Source organism: Corythoichthys intestinalis, chromosome 13 (genome assembly GCF_030265065.1).
Source record: "Corythoichthys intestinalis isolate RoL2023-P3 chromosome 13, ASM3026506v1, whole genome shotgun sequence".
NCBI lineage: Eukaryota > Metazoa > Chordata > Actinopteri > Syngnathiformes > Syngnathidae > Corythoichthys > Corythoichthys intestinalis.
This window is the reverse complement of record NC_080407.1, coordinates 37,952,253-37,970,177: the sequence shown is the minus strand read 5'-3', so window position 1 is coordinate 37,970,177 and position 17,925 is coordinate 37,952,253. Positions and strand designations below refer to the sequence as shown.

General features: G+C 41.4%; 2 protein-coding genes and 1 long non-coding RNA gene across 8 annotated transcripts in view; 2 read left to right on the top strand and 1 right to left on the bottom strand.

Moving 5' to 3' along the window:
- Positions 1-14,978, bottom strand: part of LOC130929087 (zinc finger protein ZFP2-like) — a 60,107-nt gene extending 45,129 nt beyond the window's left edge. For 3 of the 5 annotated variants that reach the window (XR_009066802.1, XR_009066803.1, XM_057856016.1), the window contains exon 1: positions 14,831-14,978. Coding sequence is in view for 3 of the 5 variants with exons in the window: in XM_057856016.1 (XP_057711999.1) it covers positions 14,831-14,879 (49 nt within the window). In the remaining 2 variants the exon portion in view is untranslated. The remainder of the gene's footprint in view (positions 1-14,830) is intronic. The other 2 variants (XM_057856014.1, XM_057856015.1) reach the window with 2 other exon arrangements.
- On the top strand, positions 7,847-9,113 carry LOC130929122 (uncharacterized). Its single transcript, XR_009066819.1, has 3 exons — positions 7,847-8,109; positions 8,500-8,676; positions 8,991-9,113. It is a non-coding gene; the product is annotated as an uncharacterized LOC130929122 (long non-coding RNA).
- LOC130929084 (zinc finger protein 585A-like) overlaps positions 14,000-17,925 on the top strand; it is a 33,407-nt gene continuing 29,481 nt past the window's right edge. Inside the window, exons 1-2 of one of the 2 annotated variants that reach the window (XM_057856005.1) lie at positions 14,000-14,064; positions 16,026-16,386. In XM_057856005.1, the coding sequence (XP_057711988.1) occupies positions 14,023-14,064; positions 16,026-16,386 (403 nt within the window). In that variant the 5' untranslated portion in view covers positions 14,000-14,022. Of the gene's footprint in view, positions 14,406-16,025; positions 16,387-17,925 lie in introns of both variants that reach the window. The other variant, XM_057856006.1, reaches the window with a different exon arrangement.

Below are 17,925 nucleotides of genomic sequence, written 5' to 3'. Positions count from 1 at the left end.
AACTCGTTCATCAAAAAAATTGTCCACTGGACACCAACATGAGCCACTTAAGGTCAGTAACTTTTTCCCCTAATACTGGCCAACTGCTCACCATCAGCATTCCCTGAAATGTAAATTTATTGCGTCTTCGGGGAGCTTTAGGGTAAAAAAAAAAAAAAAAAAAGCACGTAGATAAGTGAGGACGAGAGATGTCTTATTGTTGAGGAACGACACCCCAACCTTCCTCAGAAGTATCTAGAAGAAAATAGATGACAACGGCAAAATGGTATACTAGATTAGCTATGAAAGCATTAAACGAGATACCAGCCGGTGCAAACAGTCTCGCGGAGCACCACACGAACTTGAATGTGTGAATTTTGCTTCACTAAATTGCGCTAACGCTAAACTATTCCTTACAAATAAAATTGAATTGAATTGAATTGAATTGTGAGTTTAATGTTGTTAGCAGCTTTATCCATGTCCCGCCTTGCCTCCCCTTCCTGAGACCCAACGCAAGGTATTAGCTTATGGAAGATTATATAGATTCAACATACCTCAACTGGACTTAAGTAAAAAGTTTTTTAAAAAAACACACACCAAATTATCAATTTAATACGTACCTTGTCCTCATCCAACCGATTGCCAGCATCCCGTAGCCGCTTGGATTCCGACCTTCTCGTCTCGTCCCATTAATTTACGAAGCAAGCAAGCAGCAGGAAGGCAGACATTACTTCGTCGATCGAGAGGATCACTGAACTGGCATGTCGATCGACCATTGGGTGAATAGTTCAACACATGTAGTACCGCCCCCTCATTTGAATAACATTTCCACTTGAACGTTGGCAATGACAATGAAATAAGTAAATATATGGCAAAGCGTTTTTATTTATTGATTGACATTTATTTCAATCAGTATATTTATTTTTGTATTTATTTCCACATTTATTTTTGTATTTATTCTTACATTTTTAATGTAATTTCTTATTTTTGTATATATATTCATTTTTATTTCTACTTTTATTTAATTAGCTACTTATTTCCAAATTTATTTTTGTATTTATATTTAATTTTTGTATCATATTTCTTATTTTTGTATTCATTTTCGTTTTTATTTTGCTTTTTATTGGTTGATTTATTTTTATTTGTATTTTGAATTTTGGCAGCTTTGGTCCTCCATACGACAGGGGAGTTGACCGGATTATTTTATTTATTAATACCAGTGCAAAAATTCAATACAATCATCTTAATACTGATTTGCAATTAAACTGTCAAATATCAAAATGTAGTATTGTCTTTATTTCAGAGCAGCACATTCGACAACTAGCTATTTACACTTATAGTTTTAACAATAGTAACTAAAAATAATAGTGATGAGCATAAAAACAAAAATACAACAGAGCAAGAGGTAAATATGATGTGTTGGTCGTTCCATATTTAGAAATTAAACTTTCGATTTATTTTTATTTTCGTGACAGCAAGCATGCTGCGTTGGCTGGTAACAGCAGCATTGTAAATGTGATCAAGAACATGCTAAAGAAAATCCGTGCGCCCCCGACCCCAACCCCCGCTCCCCCCACAAAAGGAAAATGTTTAACTGTGTCCTCAAACGAAATGCAAGCACGAGCCATGACTTTGAGCCCATAGAACTAGGACAGACGACGCGGGGAAGTTCTCCCTCGCTTTTGCAGCAGCGGGAGGGAGACGAGGCTGTCTGTGAAAGCAGAATGATATTGCCTGTCACTCAATACTGAAACTACGACGAGCGGTCAATGAGGAGCCTGTGTGCAAGAGAGAGGGAGGGACCAAGAATGTCACTTCCCGTTCAGTTATACTGCGAAGCGGTCTTTGGTGATTCGTTCGGCAACGTCACTTCCCGTTCACTAACCGAACGATTCATTTGGGCGGGGAGGGAGATGAGGGGGGCGAACGATTCGTTGAACGATTCGTTTGAACGAATCTTTTTACTGAACGAGCCGGAATAGATTCGTTTACTCAAGTGAACGACAGATCCCGTCACTACTACGTAGCTGTCCGTCTTCTTCTGGCGTATCACGTAAACAAGTGCGAGTGCGCCCTCACGTGGGAGTGAAAGCGCCACAAACTAAATGCATCCATTTCAAGATAAAAAAGTCAATAATACAATTGAACATACACTGCCAAAGGCAGAATGCGAACGTGGCCATAGCTATAAAGAGTTATTCAGAAGACTATAGCATAAGAACATGCGAACAACTTTACAAAACCATCAGTGTCACTGCAAAACACCAAAATAACGTGAAATTATATCATAATGTGTTAATAATTCCACACATAAGTCGCTCCTGAGTATAAGTCGCACCCCCAGCCAAAATATGAAAAAAAATGTGACTTATAGTCCGAAAAATACGGTAATGAAGCAGTGGTAGGGGCCATAATGCAGGCGGCGCAGGATACCATCCCTAGGTCACGTGGGAGTACGTACAATAAGAGGGTACCGTGGTGGAATGATGAGTGTAGGCAAGCAATTAAGGAAAGGAACAGAGCGTTCAGGCTCCTCAAACGGCACCACACAATGGGGACATTGTGTCAGTATTAGCAGAAACAAGCAGTGGTACGAAGGCGCATAAGGGCGGCAAAACGTGCATTTTGGGGAGGTTATTGTGATAAAATTGGTTAGGGAAACACAGTTGTCGGAAGTGTGGGGCATGATACGTCGAATGAATGGACTTAAAGGGGGCACCGTTTCAACAGTACTACATGAGGGGGACAAAGCGGTGGTGGGAGCTGAAAGGGCAGAATTGCTGGCTAAGACGTTTGTTGGGATTCACAGCATGGGGAATTTGACACGTAGGGCCAAAGCGAGTAGGGAGGAGACTCTCAGTCGGTATCCGGGAACTAAAAACAGGAGGCCGGTGACAGACGGGGACTTCGATGTGCCATTCGGCTTGTGTGAATTGAAGAAAACATTAGCGAACGTGAAGCGCAAATACACAGCACCGGGGAAGGATGCGGTGTGTTATAATATGTTGGCACATATGAGTGACCAAGGGTTGGGAGTGGTCCTAAAACTTTTTAATAGAATCTGGGAAACGGGTGAGGTACCAGCACAGTGGAAGGAGGCAGTGGTGATTCCAATTCTAAAACCAGGGAAGGATTCGACGAGGCCGGAAAATTACAGGCCTATAGCGTTGACCTCCCAATTGGGGAAAACTATGGAGAGAATGGTGGTACAAAGGTTGAATCACGCTCTGGAGTGGGATAACTGTTTAACTCAGTGTCAAAGTGGGTTCCAAAAAGGAAGAGGAACGATGGATAATGTAATATGTCTAGAATCCGAGATTAGTAGAGCCCGAGTAAATAAGGAAATAGTGATAGCTCTATTATTTGATATTGAAAAAGCATATGATATGTTGTGGATAGAGGGGCTTCTTATTAAATTGACTAGATTGGGGGTAAAGAGGAGATTGTATAATTGGATATTGAGTTTTATGTTGAATAGAAAAATAGAAGTGCGGGTAGGTGCAGACTTTTCTGGGATGTACCAGGTGGACAATGGGACTCCCCAAGGGAGTGTCTGTAGTCCAACCTTATTTAATATTATGATTAATGATATATTTGATGATGTTGGACCAGGAGTAGGGAGGGCATTGTATGCCGATGGTGGGGTATTGTGGGTGAGAGGGCGAAATGGCGACTTTCTTCAAAAGAAGATGCAAATGGCTATTAATAGGGTTGAGGAGTGGGCGGACAGGTGGGGGTTTAGGTTCTCGGTTGTGAAGACGCAGGCCATATGCTTCTATGGGAGACATAAGGAGGTGGTGTTAAAATTGTACGGACGAGTAATTGAACAGGTAAAAAGCGTGAGGTTTTTAGGGATGTGGTTTGATGAAAAGCTTACATGGGCACAGCATATAGATAGATTGGTGGAAAAATGTAAAAAGGTCAATAACATATTGAGGTGCCGGTCAGGGAGGGATTGGGGAGCAGCGAGAACTGCCTTGCTCAACATATATCGGGCGATCATGAGGTCTTCTATTGATTATGGGTATGTGGCTTATGCCTCGGCAGCGAACTCCCACCTCAGAAAGCTGGAGGTGCAACAAGCGCACGGTCTCAGAATATGCAGTGGAGCTTTCAGAACGTCCCCAGTCGCAGCAGTACAGGTGGAATTGGGGGAGCTCCCTTTAAGACTTAGAAGATTGAAAATTATGCTAGCTTATTGGGTGAGCGTAAGGGGCCATGGAGACACACATCCAGTAAAGAAAGTGCTGATGGACAGGTGGGAAGACATAAATCGACAGAAGATGACCTTCAGCGGGGTGGGGAATGCAGTGGCAGAACTGGCAGGGCTTAGCCAGTTGGAGTTCGGCAAAACAGTACCAATGTCCAGTGGTAAATTTTGAGATCAAGGAAATGATCTGGGAGAGGGGAAACCAGGGTGTGGTGGCCGAGGAGTATCTGGGACAGAGGTATGGGCAAAGCGTTCTGATATTTACGGACGGGTCAAAGGATCCTGAAACTGGACATACTGGGGCGGCGGTACATGTGCCGAGTTACAATGTGGACATTAAAACGAGGTGTACAGATCACTTGTTTGTTTATGCAGTGGAAGTAACAGCAATTTTAATGGCACTTGGGTGGGTTCAAACAAATGGGATAAAATTGGCAGTGATTGCTTCAGACAGTTGGTCGGCGCTCACGAGTATTTTAACCATGAAGTCCAGTAGACTTGACTTAGCATTCGAGTCGCACAGGCTACTGTATGAAGCACAGAAAGATGGGCTCAGGGTGGAGTTTGTGTTGGTCCCGGCGCACGTGGGGATTGAGGGTAATGAGGTGGTGGATATCCTGGCCAAGCAATCGCTGAGAGTACCGGGGATAGAAAGTAGAAAGTAGTGCTGAGTAGAGCGGAAGAGAAATCCATTATTGGGGGCTACGTACAAAAGAGGTGGCAAGGGTATTGGGAAACACAAGAAACGGGGAGACATTTATTCTCAATACAGTCACAGGTGGGTGTGGGAAGGAGATTGGGGAGAAGCAGAAGGGAGGAGGTGGTGTTGAGTCGAATGAGGATAGGGCACACGGGGCTAAATGATTTGTTGCATAGGATAGGAAAACACAAAGATGGGAAATGTAAACACTGTGGGGAGCGTGAAACGGTTGAACACATTCTAATAGTATGCGGGAAGTATGGAGAGCAGAGGGATCGGTTCACAATGGTGCTGGACCAGGCAGGAGAGACGTTTGGGATGGGAAATGTTCTACAGATGAAAAGGGCCAATATTCAAAAAGGGTTAATAAAGTTTCTCAAGGACACAGGGCTGTTGGAAAGGATATAGGCAGAGGGTAATTCGTTAGTATTTAATTTGGTTGTTAGTATTTCATTTATCCAATTTTTTGGCTTGGGTTTTGTCTACACTCTGGGTGTGTTTCACTGGCTGTCAGGAGGGATTACTTTTAGTCTGTAACTGCCTGATCTCGTGCCAAACCGTCGGTCCAGTAGGTGGCGGTAATGCCCCACGGCACCGAGGGGTAAACTGCCAATAAACAAAAAGAAGAAGAAGTTTTACGGTGTGATTGTGTGATGGGGCTTGTCATTACCCGATCGTGACGGGTGCATCAATTGTGACGGTTTGCTACTGCGCACGCGCAGATCGACGCCATTTTCTCCCGAGGGATTATGGGAGATATAGATTTATGCGTTAGTGACGGGATCTGTCGTTCACTTGAGTAAATGAATCCATTCCGGATCGTTCAGTAAAAAGATTCGTTCAAACGAATCGTTCAACGAATTGTTCGCCCCCCTCATCTCCCTCCCTGCCCAAATGAATCGTTCGGTTAGTGAACGGGAAGTGACGTTGCCGAACGAATCACCAAAGACCGCTTCGCCAAGTTCGCAGGATAACTGAACGGGAAGTGACATTATTGGTCCCTCCCTCTCTCTTGCACACAGGCTCCTCATTGACCGAGTAATGAGTGACAGGCAATATCATTCTGCTTTCACAGACAGCCTCGTCTCCCTCCCTCCCGCTGCTGCAAAAGCGAGGGAGAACTTCCGCGTCGTCTGTCCTAGTTCTATAGGCTCAAAGTCATGGCTCGTGCTTGCATTTCGATTTAGGACACGGTTAAACATTTTCCTTTTGTGAGGGGAGTAGGGGTCGGGGGCGCACGGACTTTCTATAGCATGTTCTAGATCACATTTACAATGCTGCTGCCACCAGCCAACGCAGCATGCTTGCTGTCACGAAAATAAAAATAAATCGAAAGTTTAATTTCTAAATATGGAACGACCAACACATCATATTTACCTCTCGCTCTGTTGTATTTTTGTTTTTATGCTCATCACTATTATTTTTAGTCACTATTGTTAAAACTATAAGTGTAAATAGCTAGTTGTCGAATGTTCTGCTCTGAAATAAAGACAATACTACATTTTGATATTTGCCAGTTTAATTGCAAATCAGTATTAAGATGATCGTATTGAATTTTTGCACTGGTATTAATAAATAAAATAATCCGGTCAACTCCCCTGTTGTCCCCGCATCTCAGATCGTCAAATGCTGACGAGAAATGATTGCTTGCTCTTTACGATGTCGCCTTTCTACCCTCATTAGTCTGTTAAAAAAAATGTAGACATATTGCGACATCTCCCGTGTCCGCGTGCGTTGTTTTGGGGCGCTTGAGTAGCGCATGATGGACGGATTGACATAATTTGTCAAACCAACCGACACGCTCTGACACGAAAAAAAAATAATAAAACACTCGGAAAAAATTGACATGTATATACAGTTTCATTGCAAATCAGTATTCTGGTGATCGTATTGAATTTTTGCACTGGTATTAATAAATAAAATAATCCGGTCAGCTCCCCTGTCGTCCCCGCATCTCAGATCGTCAAATGCTGACGAGAAATAATTGTTTGCTCTTTACGATATCGCCTTTCTACTCTCATTAGTCTGATAAGAAAAATGTAGACATATTGCGACATCTCCCGTGTCCATGTGCGTTGTTTTGGGGCGCTTGAGTAGCACATGACGGACGGATTGACATAATTTGTCAAACCAACCAACACCTTACACGAAAAAATAAAAAATAAAACACTTGGAAAAAATGGACATGTATATACCGTTTCATTGCAAATCAGTATTATGGTGATCATACTATATATTTTTTTCTGTGCACATATGAGGTAAATATCGCTGCCATGAAGCCTCCATATGGTGACAGTTCTTTGCCCCCTTCATTGCCGTCACGCGACCGCAGCTCAGCTTTTGCTTGCCTCGTAGCTACCCGTGTTTTAAATTACTGTAAATTTGATAGTATGTCGTAATAGGTAGTCCCGAGTCTGTTGAGAAAAGTAGTACACTAAACCATGCTCGCTAGATTTGTGTGGTGTTTTTGTCTTTTTGAGCTGCATTTAATAGGCTCCACGTTAACAAATATGTGACAAAGTCCTTTCCTTTCATTTTTTGATTCGTTCACCGCATAGTCATTACTGGAAAGTCAAGCTAGCAGCAAGCTACGTCAGGAGCCGGAGGACCGAGTCATTGAACGGGAAGTGACAAAACTCAGTCTTGCCCCCCTGCCTGCACGCTGGCTGCTTATTGGCCACACGTGGAAGTGAGTGACATACGCCCTGATTCTGTTTCCGCTCCCTCCCCTGCCCGCGATGAGGCTGGCGTCTGATTGGCCGTGTGCGATGTCAGAAGACGCTGCTGCTTGCTCAACGCCCTCCCACGCAGTGAACAAGCACCAACTTCATAGAACGAATCAGTGCAGATGGTGATTAGTTCGGTCTCGTTCACCCAAACAATTCGTTCTAAAAGAACGAATCGTTCGCGACCGATACAACTCTATCATGCGTTCGGCTCAGACATTGAGGGTTTTTTATGCGTGTGTGTACGCCACGATCTTCGAAAGGTTCCTGCGAACTTTGACTCGAGTAGTGGATACATCAAACTTGTGTGGTTAGTTTAATTCTTAGAGTGGCATGAAATGCTTGAATTTGTCTAAATAGATACTTCGAGTGATCCGAGAAGATGAATGTGGATACCTAGCATCTTCTAACGTACCTGGTTGACGGAACGCTTCCAACTACTTAAGTGGGGCGCCTTAAGGTTCGACAAATGGTGCGTGATTTCATTGTTAAAGGTAAGTAAAACTGATGTTATACTAGCAATTTGTGTTATAAGTCTGAAAAGAGGGTCATGAATATATGAGCCTCTACGTTTTTTTATCCTTTATAGGCCAAGTGACTATTTTTGGCCATTTAAAAACGCAGCTCCATAAGCTATTTATAAAGATATTTAAATAATTGAAAAAAGAGGCACTTTTTCTATTTTTGTTTTTTAAGTAGAAAATGAGAAAGATATGAAATGTTAAAATAAAAATAAGAGAAACTGTTGTGAATCTCAGGTGGGAGAAGGTCCAGAGCTGAGTTTTATTTTTTTAAATTATTATTATTAATCTCTTTCAGGTGGTGGTCATTTTAATCTGCTGCATTTTAAGATTCTCTTTGCTTTTTTAATTTTCGTCCAACAGATAACCCCCCCAATAAAATATATGCGCCTGGTCATCAAGTCAAAGGGGAAGCGCACTATCTTCATGGAGTGTCACAATAACTCTGGTACTGGGAACGAGAGCGACGTCGAGGGCACCCGCAACAGAGCCATTTCTAGCTTCTCTCGGCCAACAATGATTCAGGACATCAATGAATGGGTAAATGCCTTAATTGAGCAACTAAGTTAAATCAGAAGTGTTACATGAAATTTATTTCATCTAATGTAATGATTTACATTGAAGCACAAATGGATTGTTTTCACTTCTCAACAGACATTACAGTGTTAGACCATCCTGCTTTTCAGAATTGTTGCAATATTGTAAATACATTTGTATTTTTAATTTCTGAGAAATTATCAAACATTGTCACATATTTAAAGCCTTTTTGGTGGTCTGTTTTTCATTTTGTGACACTTAGGTCAAAGAACATTGGGAGGTATTGGGCATGGATTTATTTGCATTTCTTTTTAAAGGCATCGGCATAGATTTGCCTTCTGGACAGAGAAAGTGTCCCCTCTCCTTCAGGGAACTCTACAGCCTGTCTTCAGGGTTCCAAAGGCAACCCCTCTATATCTTACTAAACTTCAATCAGACAGGTAAAAGAAAACTACAAGATAATCAATCAGTGTTGATAAGGGGAAAGGTCATCACTGCAATTGATTGCTTACCTGGTCATAACGTTCACCTGCATGTCATGTGTAAATTATGTCTTCTTTGAAAGGTTGAGGATGACACTGACAGCTGCCTAATCCTGGACATAATTTCCCTTGATTTAAATTGAGAACATAACTGCTATACTAGTAATTATAATCAGAGGCAGGGCCCAATGAGGCAGTATTGCACAGGGAGTTTAGTAATTGTCATGAGAAGCCAATTACATTTTAAACGTTTGTTTTTTAATAAATTTGATACTTTTTCATTGTCTGCTCACCTATCTTTTACAGTTGCCAGACGTTTTGACTGCCAACATACATGAAGAAGTTGTCCTTCGGGAAGGTGACCGTGCTATAGACCCTACCCACGTGACGTCACAACTCCTTCCTCCTGACTGGTGCTGCCCAATTGTCCGTCAACACATCATGTTTACCTGTTACGGTTACGTACATTCCTCCTATTTACGACGTGTTTTTCTGCTCGTTAACATTAATAATCAAAATGGTGAAGGCGTGTGTGGCGGTCGGTTGCAATAACAGAGAAGATAGACGGAGAAGACGGAGAGACTTGAAGTTCTACCGGATTCCGAGAGACCCGGAGAGAAGAGAGCGAGATGGGCTGCTGCAATTCGACGAGAAAACTGGGCTCCAAACGATTACCACAGATTATGTAGTAGTCATTTTATATCTGGTAAGATGCATTTAATATATATTTAGAGGGTTTTGGGCTGACAACCACAATTAAGATCATTGCTAGGCTAATCGCCGACAACATACACGTATGTATGTAGTGAGTGCTATCGCTAAACCATATAAACATTAAAAGCCCTAGCTCCATTGACAAATGACATGAAATACATTAGACTTGACAGTGGATGTTAGCAAGAACAAAAGATTTTGAATTGAAAATTTCGTAACTCACCTTCCGAGCACAAGATTCCTGCCGAATTTTCGTGTACGAGGACCTGTTTCACCCAACCAGCAACAAAGTATTTATAAGCCTCCAAGCTCTTAAAGTTTTTCAAACTTTCGTGAGAATAGGCTGATTTTGTGTGGACAAGATAGTTGTAAATATTAGGATAGCAGATGTCAGGCGAAGCCAGCGGGTCGAAAAACATCGATTTAGGCATCAAATATGGATCTGGCGAATGGATAAACTGAAGCTTTTCCACATAACGCCTTTTATGCAACGCATCAAGTGAGTTTACGGCATCCGAAAGCACCGGGTCTTCCATGAAATGCATTATAAATTGCTCGATCAATTGAGACCATTGATAATACAGACACAAAATGACGGACAAGGGGGCGGAACCATACAGCGAGCACGTGATTTTGTGACGTCGGTGGGTAGGGTCTATATGCACATTGGCGCTTGTGTGCTCCAGAATCAGAGACCTTGGTTCTCCAGACTCCTTCAGAAGACGGGCACATTTTAAATGGCTTAACAGTAAGTACTTCAGTAAAATGTAATGATATGTACTTTTTTTGTGCTGTTGTCACATTTGTCTACAAGCTATATATGTAAACGTGATTTTTTTTTTTTTTTTAAATCCCACAGGTGTCTGGACATGGAGCAGGTTCTCTGCAGGATTCAGGAGAGAGTATTACAACATGTACACCATTGAGATCTGCCATGGGTATGGGGAGCAGTTCAAACAATTCCCACGAGGTGAGTTGCACTGTGTAAGCTTATTTTTGTGTCATTAGAGACACTTAAAATCTCAACATAGTATAGACATGGTGGAAAAGCCACAGTGCTTGGAAACAGTATTTCTCAGTGTTTCATGTTCTTTTATAGGATTTGTTGGAAGAGGGGAAAAGGGGTAAAGTAACGGCGTTTTACAGCGAGGAGGAAACACCTACAGGATACCGCAGTCGTTCCTGCTGTCCAATGCATTAAACTTTAATGTTTTGGTTTGAGTTTGTTCTACAGATGTCCATTAAAACTGTTTCAGCTTAAGGGATTTTGTTTTCTTCAATCTACGGCATAATCATTGGATGCTTTCCTATGAAACTTTATTTTTTTCCTAAATTTAATACAGCAATAAATGTCACCTTACAGCTTTTATTTATTTATTCACCTTCTCTACTGATTATCCTCAAGAGTATTTCTAATCATATTTCTGCATTTGTAGGTTTGTATTATGTATTTCTTACTGTAGAATGACTGCCACATAGTTTTCAGTGTTATCATAGATTTTCTGTTCTTCTTCCCTAAAGCTGTCAGACTGTTGAACTCTTGCCATGCTCCATAGGACCCCCCCCTACACACACACACCCAATATTACTGGACTCGCTTTAATCACTGAAATCACTTTAAAGACAATCATATCACTTATGATCATATCTATATACTGTACCTCACGCACATCTTAGCCCCTAACAGGCCCAAGTCAGCCAACTGCTAAATTGTTTTCGTAGTTACGTACTTTTATACTTCTATCCAGCATTTTTGTCTTTCTTGCTTGTTATTTTTGTATGCACCTTACAATTTTGCTCTTTTATACTCACTCTGCATTTATATTGACTTTTAAAACGGGACCGGAGTTCTAATTTCTCACCATTAACATGTAAATGTGAACTGATGAGACAATAAAAATCCTTGAACCCTTATAAAATGGTCGAAATATTACAAAAATAAATTTGACAGTGATAATGTTTTGTTTTTTATAATCACAACAAATTACATGAAACTACGAATATACCAAAATGAATACAAAACAAAAACATTTTATTGTCGGATTTAGCTGCAGAATTAAATCATAAAATGGGCTTTAACAAAATTTTGTATATATATACTAAATATAAAAAAGTCAAAATAGAGGCTCTTTTTAGTTGTTACTGTTAAGGACTAAACTATACTCACTATACAAATCTAGGACTCTGGAGCCTTCGTACATTATTACAATAACAGTTTCTAATTGTAATACCATTGAGAAACGTATGTTATAACAAAGTCCGTAAGGTTTAAAGTTTTTCTTTTAAATTTTACCAGCGTGAATTGTCTCTGAAGGGGTTACTTGGGGTGATGGGAGAGAAAGACATTTAGGTATGTAAGGAAAGCACTTTTTCAATTCTTTTAAATAATTATTATTACTATATTGATACACAGATAAGGGTGGAGGTAAACTGTAGGTGGTGTACATTTTTATACAGTAGATGGCAGTATGCACTAAAGTTTGCGATTAATAAAAAAAAAAAAAAAATTTAACGCGCATGCGCAGATAGCTACCCGATTGCGACCGTCTCTCGCGTGACTGCACTACGTCACTTCCTTCGAAGGCTTTTTAGAGATTCGGACGTAAAAATTATTCTTCGATTTGTCTCTAGGTCAGTACTTCTCAAATAGTGGGGCGCGCCCCCCTGGGGGGCGCAGAGCGATGCCAGGGGGGGGCGCATGTGACCTCGGGGAACATGTTTTCTTTTTTTTTTTTGCCGTACTGAAATAAAGTGTACTTGCACATCCACTCAGTAGGTGGCAATCGCGCTCTCATTTTCAGAGTGCGCGCAGTATTTTTGAACTAAGGAAGAGCACTCAGCACACACAGACAACAGATATGAAGAGCAGTGTGCCACCGCCGTTTTCGAAAGCTGTTTTCCGACCGGACTCACTCAAGCAGCGACCCACTGTCTTGTCCGGTTCTCACGTCGCCGCCCGAGAAGTGCCATTTTCGGCTTGGGATCGTCACGACGACTGCCCTCACCTACGGTTCTACCTCGGCCGCCGTGAATGCGCTTTTTTCGTGCCGTTTGCCTTTTAGCTTTGACTTTTAATACAGTGGGTGATGATGAAAGACCACTGTTTACTGTGTCTAAAAATAATTATAGCAGACAGCCAGAAGCCAAATCAATTAAGACGCCACTTAAAGACATTAGACCCCAATCTCATTGTTAAGCCGCTTGATTTTTTCAGTGAAAACGTGCCGAATATTGCCAACAATCGTCCTGCTTTGTCAGTGTTATATCAGTAAGCCAGTGAGCATAGTTAGCATGCTAATTGCAAAATAACTCCACACCATTGCAAAGGAGGTAAATACTGTGAGCAGCAAAAATAAAAACTGTCCTGTCCAAGGACACTTTTTTTCTTCTTCTTTTATTCAGATTTGTTTTTTCGGTCAAATTTTTTGGCACATTGTCCTCATGAGTGAATGTTTCTAATCAATTTTAATTTGTTATTATTTACTGATTTTATTACATTTTATTTTTCTGTATCAAATGGTCAAAAATGTACATTGAGTGTATTTTTTAGTTTGGATGTGAATTTTTTTTTTTTAAATTCAGGCAAATTGATGCACGTCAAGTCTTCTCTGTTACAAACAAAACTGTTAATAAAGTTATACTTTATTATAAGTTGATCTATGTTACTTTTTTTTCTTTATTAGAAAAAAGGACACGATGTTAGGCACATGCGTATTTATAATAGTAATTTTGTAGACAAATGATACTATTTACAGTGGCGGCAGAGAGTTTGGGGGGGCGCGAAACATTTACGTCTTCCTTGGGGGGGCGTGACAGAAAATAATTGAGAAGCACTGCTCTAGGTTGATTAATAATGTTTTTATATGTCTGAATCTACCACATAAATCACTCTTGAGGCATCGTGGCTCAAGTGGGGGCGGTGCTTACGCGCATGCGCAGAACCAATCGAGGCCCGCCTAAGATTTATTCATGATTAAATAAAGTCTTAACGTTTTCTTTTGTGTGTACACATGCATTGCTTGGATCAGGGTGTACCTCACATCCCCTACCGATAAAAAAAAATACATTTTAAATGTATTTCGATCGTTGAATCTATCACATTAATGTCTATATCTCCCGTCATCCCTCGGGAGGAAATGGCGTCGATGTGGGCATGCAATCCTGGTCGGAAATGCAAAAGAGAAGACTCGCCAAGGTGGAACATTTTTTCTTTGTGCGCGTCTTGTTGTTTTCGTTAATTTTAGTCACTTAACTAAATCGAAGCCTCGACGACGTGTCTGGCATTAGCCGCATTACGGACTCAAACATCAGTCTTCAAGTCTCAGCACTCGTTGAAAGTTTGCGACCTACTTTAGCCTAGCCTAGCTGGCCAACCGCTAACAAAGCTACAAGGCACGTCGTCAAGCGTTCAGAAAATGTCCGGCAGAACGACGCCGGCTGCAGTAAAGTTCGAGGAGGTAAAAGAGGAGCCCCAACGTCACAAAGACTCGACTATGTGCAAAATAATGCACGCAAAGGTCCTTCACAGATTAGAAGGTTGGTCCACTTTGTTGATACGTAAACTGCACATGACAGACGGATCCCAGTATTGAGAATTCATTTTGGATGTTAAAGGTGATGCTGTCAAGGCATTCGAATTTTTAATCGCAAGCTATAACCTTGAACACCGGTGTTCTGACAAACACCGGCTGTGGCTGGGACGAGGTTTGATAAGCCACAGTTGCCACATTGTATACATACATTCAGGGCATATTGGAAAACAACAGGAAAATTAGAGTCCATATTTGGACATATTGTGAAGGCAAACTTAACAGATTAATGCTATAATGCTCTCGTGCAAGCATAACAAAAGCATACAAAATATGATGTATAATGGTTGTGTTTTAAGCATGAGTAAAATTCTCTCACACAATATGATTATGATTAAGAAAAATAATAGTTGCGCAATTCTTAATACTCACCTTGAGTTGTGTGGTCAGCCAGGACTTGAACGTAGCTTTTTCTGTCCATGTTGCGTCCCAGCCAGATTCCCCGTTTTCTCCGTTCTCCTTCCTTGGTTTAAGTGCGCCTTCCTGATCTCTCATCTCCAGCTGTGATCTTGCCTCATTCAGTTTTTATACTCTTCTGAACGTGAGAGCTAAATACCTTCAGAACCTGGGAGGGTGAGCCTCACGTTCCAAAATATTTTATTAGCAAGCTAGTTAAATATTTCAGAACGTGACGATCTACATTACCACTACAATAATAGTCTTTTTGTCACCTGACCCTATCTTCAGAAATTTTTTTTCTTTCCAAAATACTTCAAAATACACATCTGAAATTACAACGAGTGACATCAGTAACGTAGAAACGTTAGGCTAGGACGCGACGATTCTGGTCAAAGACACGCCATAAAAAACCTCAACGTTACGTCGATGCCATGCTAAGGTTGTTTTCACAGGCTCAAACCAGAATTCATCAAATCAGATTTTTCTCCCTAACTCCACTCTGACAAACTCGGGCGCAAGTTAACAATAAGAGAACTGATGCGATTTTCAAAGTAAGGCGTAAAAAGGGAACAATTGTATTTGCTGGGTGACACTTAATGACATCTGTCATAAGAATTCAGTAATGCCCATGGTAGTCTCATTTCATAATTTTGACAGGCTTATGACGCCAAATACCATAACAAGCAATTAATGAAACAACTGGAACAGTAACTGAACAAATAATTAGCAAAGACAATGGGTTTTGATTGTTATTTACATCTGTAGCACTGCAATGCATGCTAGAAGGGTGGTGTTGCCTATTAACCCAAATAAATCAACAAATAAAGACGTACTGGGCGATAAGCTGCAGGATTCAAACTGAAGGGGAAAAAAAAGCTTCTTATAGTCCGAAAATTACGGTAATCCGATTCCAGAAAAGCGTTACTGACAAAACCGGATATATATACTTTTAGATGTAATATTATACAAATTGTAAAGTAGAATGTATAGTTAAATAAAAAAAAAAAATCTCACGTGGCAGCTTTTATTTTGGTGTGGCGGCGTGCCACAATCCTTTCTATGTAGAGGAAACCCTGGGTCACTTCCTGTCCTGTAACCCAAAATCAACAGAAAGTGACCATAAATGCCCCAAAGTCAACAATGTGTGATTATGGTCTTGGTCTTGCAGGAGTCTGAGGATGAGGAAGAGTCACTATACATCAAGAACGTAGAGAAAGAATTTGTTCACATTAAAGAGGAACAGGAGGAGTATTTCATTGAAATGGAGAACACTCAAATTGAGAAGCAGCAGCAACCTCATCCCCTCAAAAAGGGGGAAGAGCACCCTCCATATGTTAAAGTGGAGGTGATGGACATCCCCATGTGGACTGGTGAGCCCTTGAAGGGTGAAGATGGAGGTCCGAGTGAGGCCAGCACAGGGGCAGAGCCTCCGTCTGGCAGCAGGAGCAGTTCAAAAGAAGGATTCCAAGCTGACAACCTCTTCGTTCGACCATCAGAGAGTGACGACTTCACATCACACTCGCTGTTCTGTGAGTATCACGTTACTCACCTTAAGGGGAGTGTGGGGCTCTTTCTGAAGAAGCCGGAACTGACATTTGGTGGCATCCGTTCCATCCGTTTAGTTTTGATGCGATAGTGTGTCCAATCCTTGTTGTTTGACGATATGACTTGATTCATTTTGACATTGGCACATCAGTGTGAGTGGTGCAACACATGTATAGTGGGGCAAATAAGTATTTAGTCAACCACTAATTGTGCAAGTTCTCCCACTTGAAAATATTAGAGAGGCCTGTAATTGTCACCATGGTTAAACCTCAACCATGAGAGACAGAATGTGGGGAAAAAAGAAAATCACATTGTTTGATTTTTAAATAATTTATTTGCAAATCATGGTGGAAAATAAGTTTTTGGTCAATACAAAAAGTTCATCTCAATATTTTGTTTGTACCCTTTGTTGGCAATAATGGAGTCCAAACGTTTTCTATAAGTCTTCACAAGCTTTTCACACACTGTTGCTGGTATTTCAATGGCCCATTCCTCCATGCAGATCTCCTCTAGAGCAGTGATGTTTTGGGGCTGTCATTGGGCAACACGGACTTTCAACTCCCTCCGCAGATTTTCTAACGGGAGACTGGCTAGGCCACTCCAGGACCTTGAAATGCTTCTTACGAAGCCACTCCTTTGTTGACCTGGCTGTGTGTTTGGGATCATTGTCATGCTAAAAGACCCAGCCACGTCTCATCTTCAATGCCCTCCCTGATGGAAGGAGATTTTCACTCAAAATCTCTTGATACATGGCCCCATTCATTCTTTCCTTTACACAGATCAGTCGTCCTGGTCCCTTTGCAGAAAAACAGCCCCAAAGCATGATGTTTCCACCCTTATCCTTTACAGTGGGTATGGTGTTCTTTGGAAGCAATTCAGTCTTCTTTCTCCTCCCAACACGAGAACCTATGTTTCTACCAAAAAGTTCTATTTTGGTTTCATCTGAAAATGCATGATGTTTCCACCCCCATGCTTCACAGTGGGTATGGTGCAATTCAGTATTCTTTTTCCTCCAAACAAGAGAACCTGTGTTTCTACCGAAAAGTTCTATTTTGGTTTAATCTGACCATAACACATTCTCCCAGTCCTCTTTTGGATCATCCAAATGCTCTCTAGCGAACCGAAAACGGACTTGGACATGTAGTTTCTTCAGCAGGGGGGACATGAGGATATGAGTCCCCGGCAGCGCATTGTGTTACTGATAGTAGCCTTTGTTATTGTGGTCCCAGCTCTCTGTAGGTCATTCACTAGGTCCCCCCGTGTGGTTCTGGGATTTTTGCTCCCCGCTCGTGTTATTATTATTTTGACGCCACGGGGTGAGGAGCAGGGGTCGCGTTAACCAGATATTTTCCGTCGTTGACTGGTTTTTTAAAACGGTGACGGAAAAAACTGACGTCCGTCCGCCATTTTGACAGGTTGCAATTCACACCCCAGACCACAGGGTGGCGATATTAATTAGCTATTGTCTCTCTTAATGCATGACGTCGTTGGCTCTTTTGTCAGAATATTGTAGCGTCACCGGG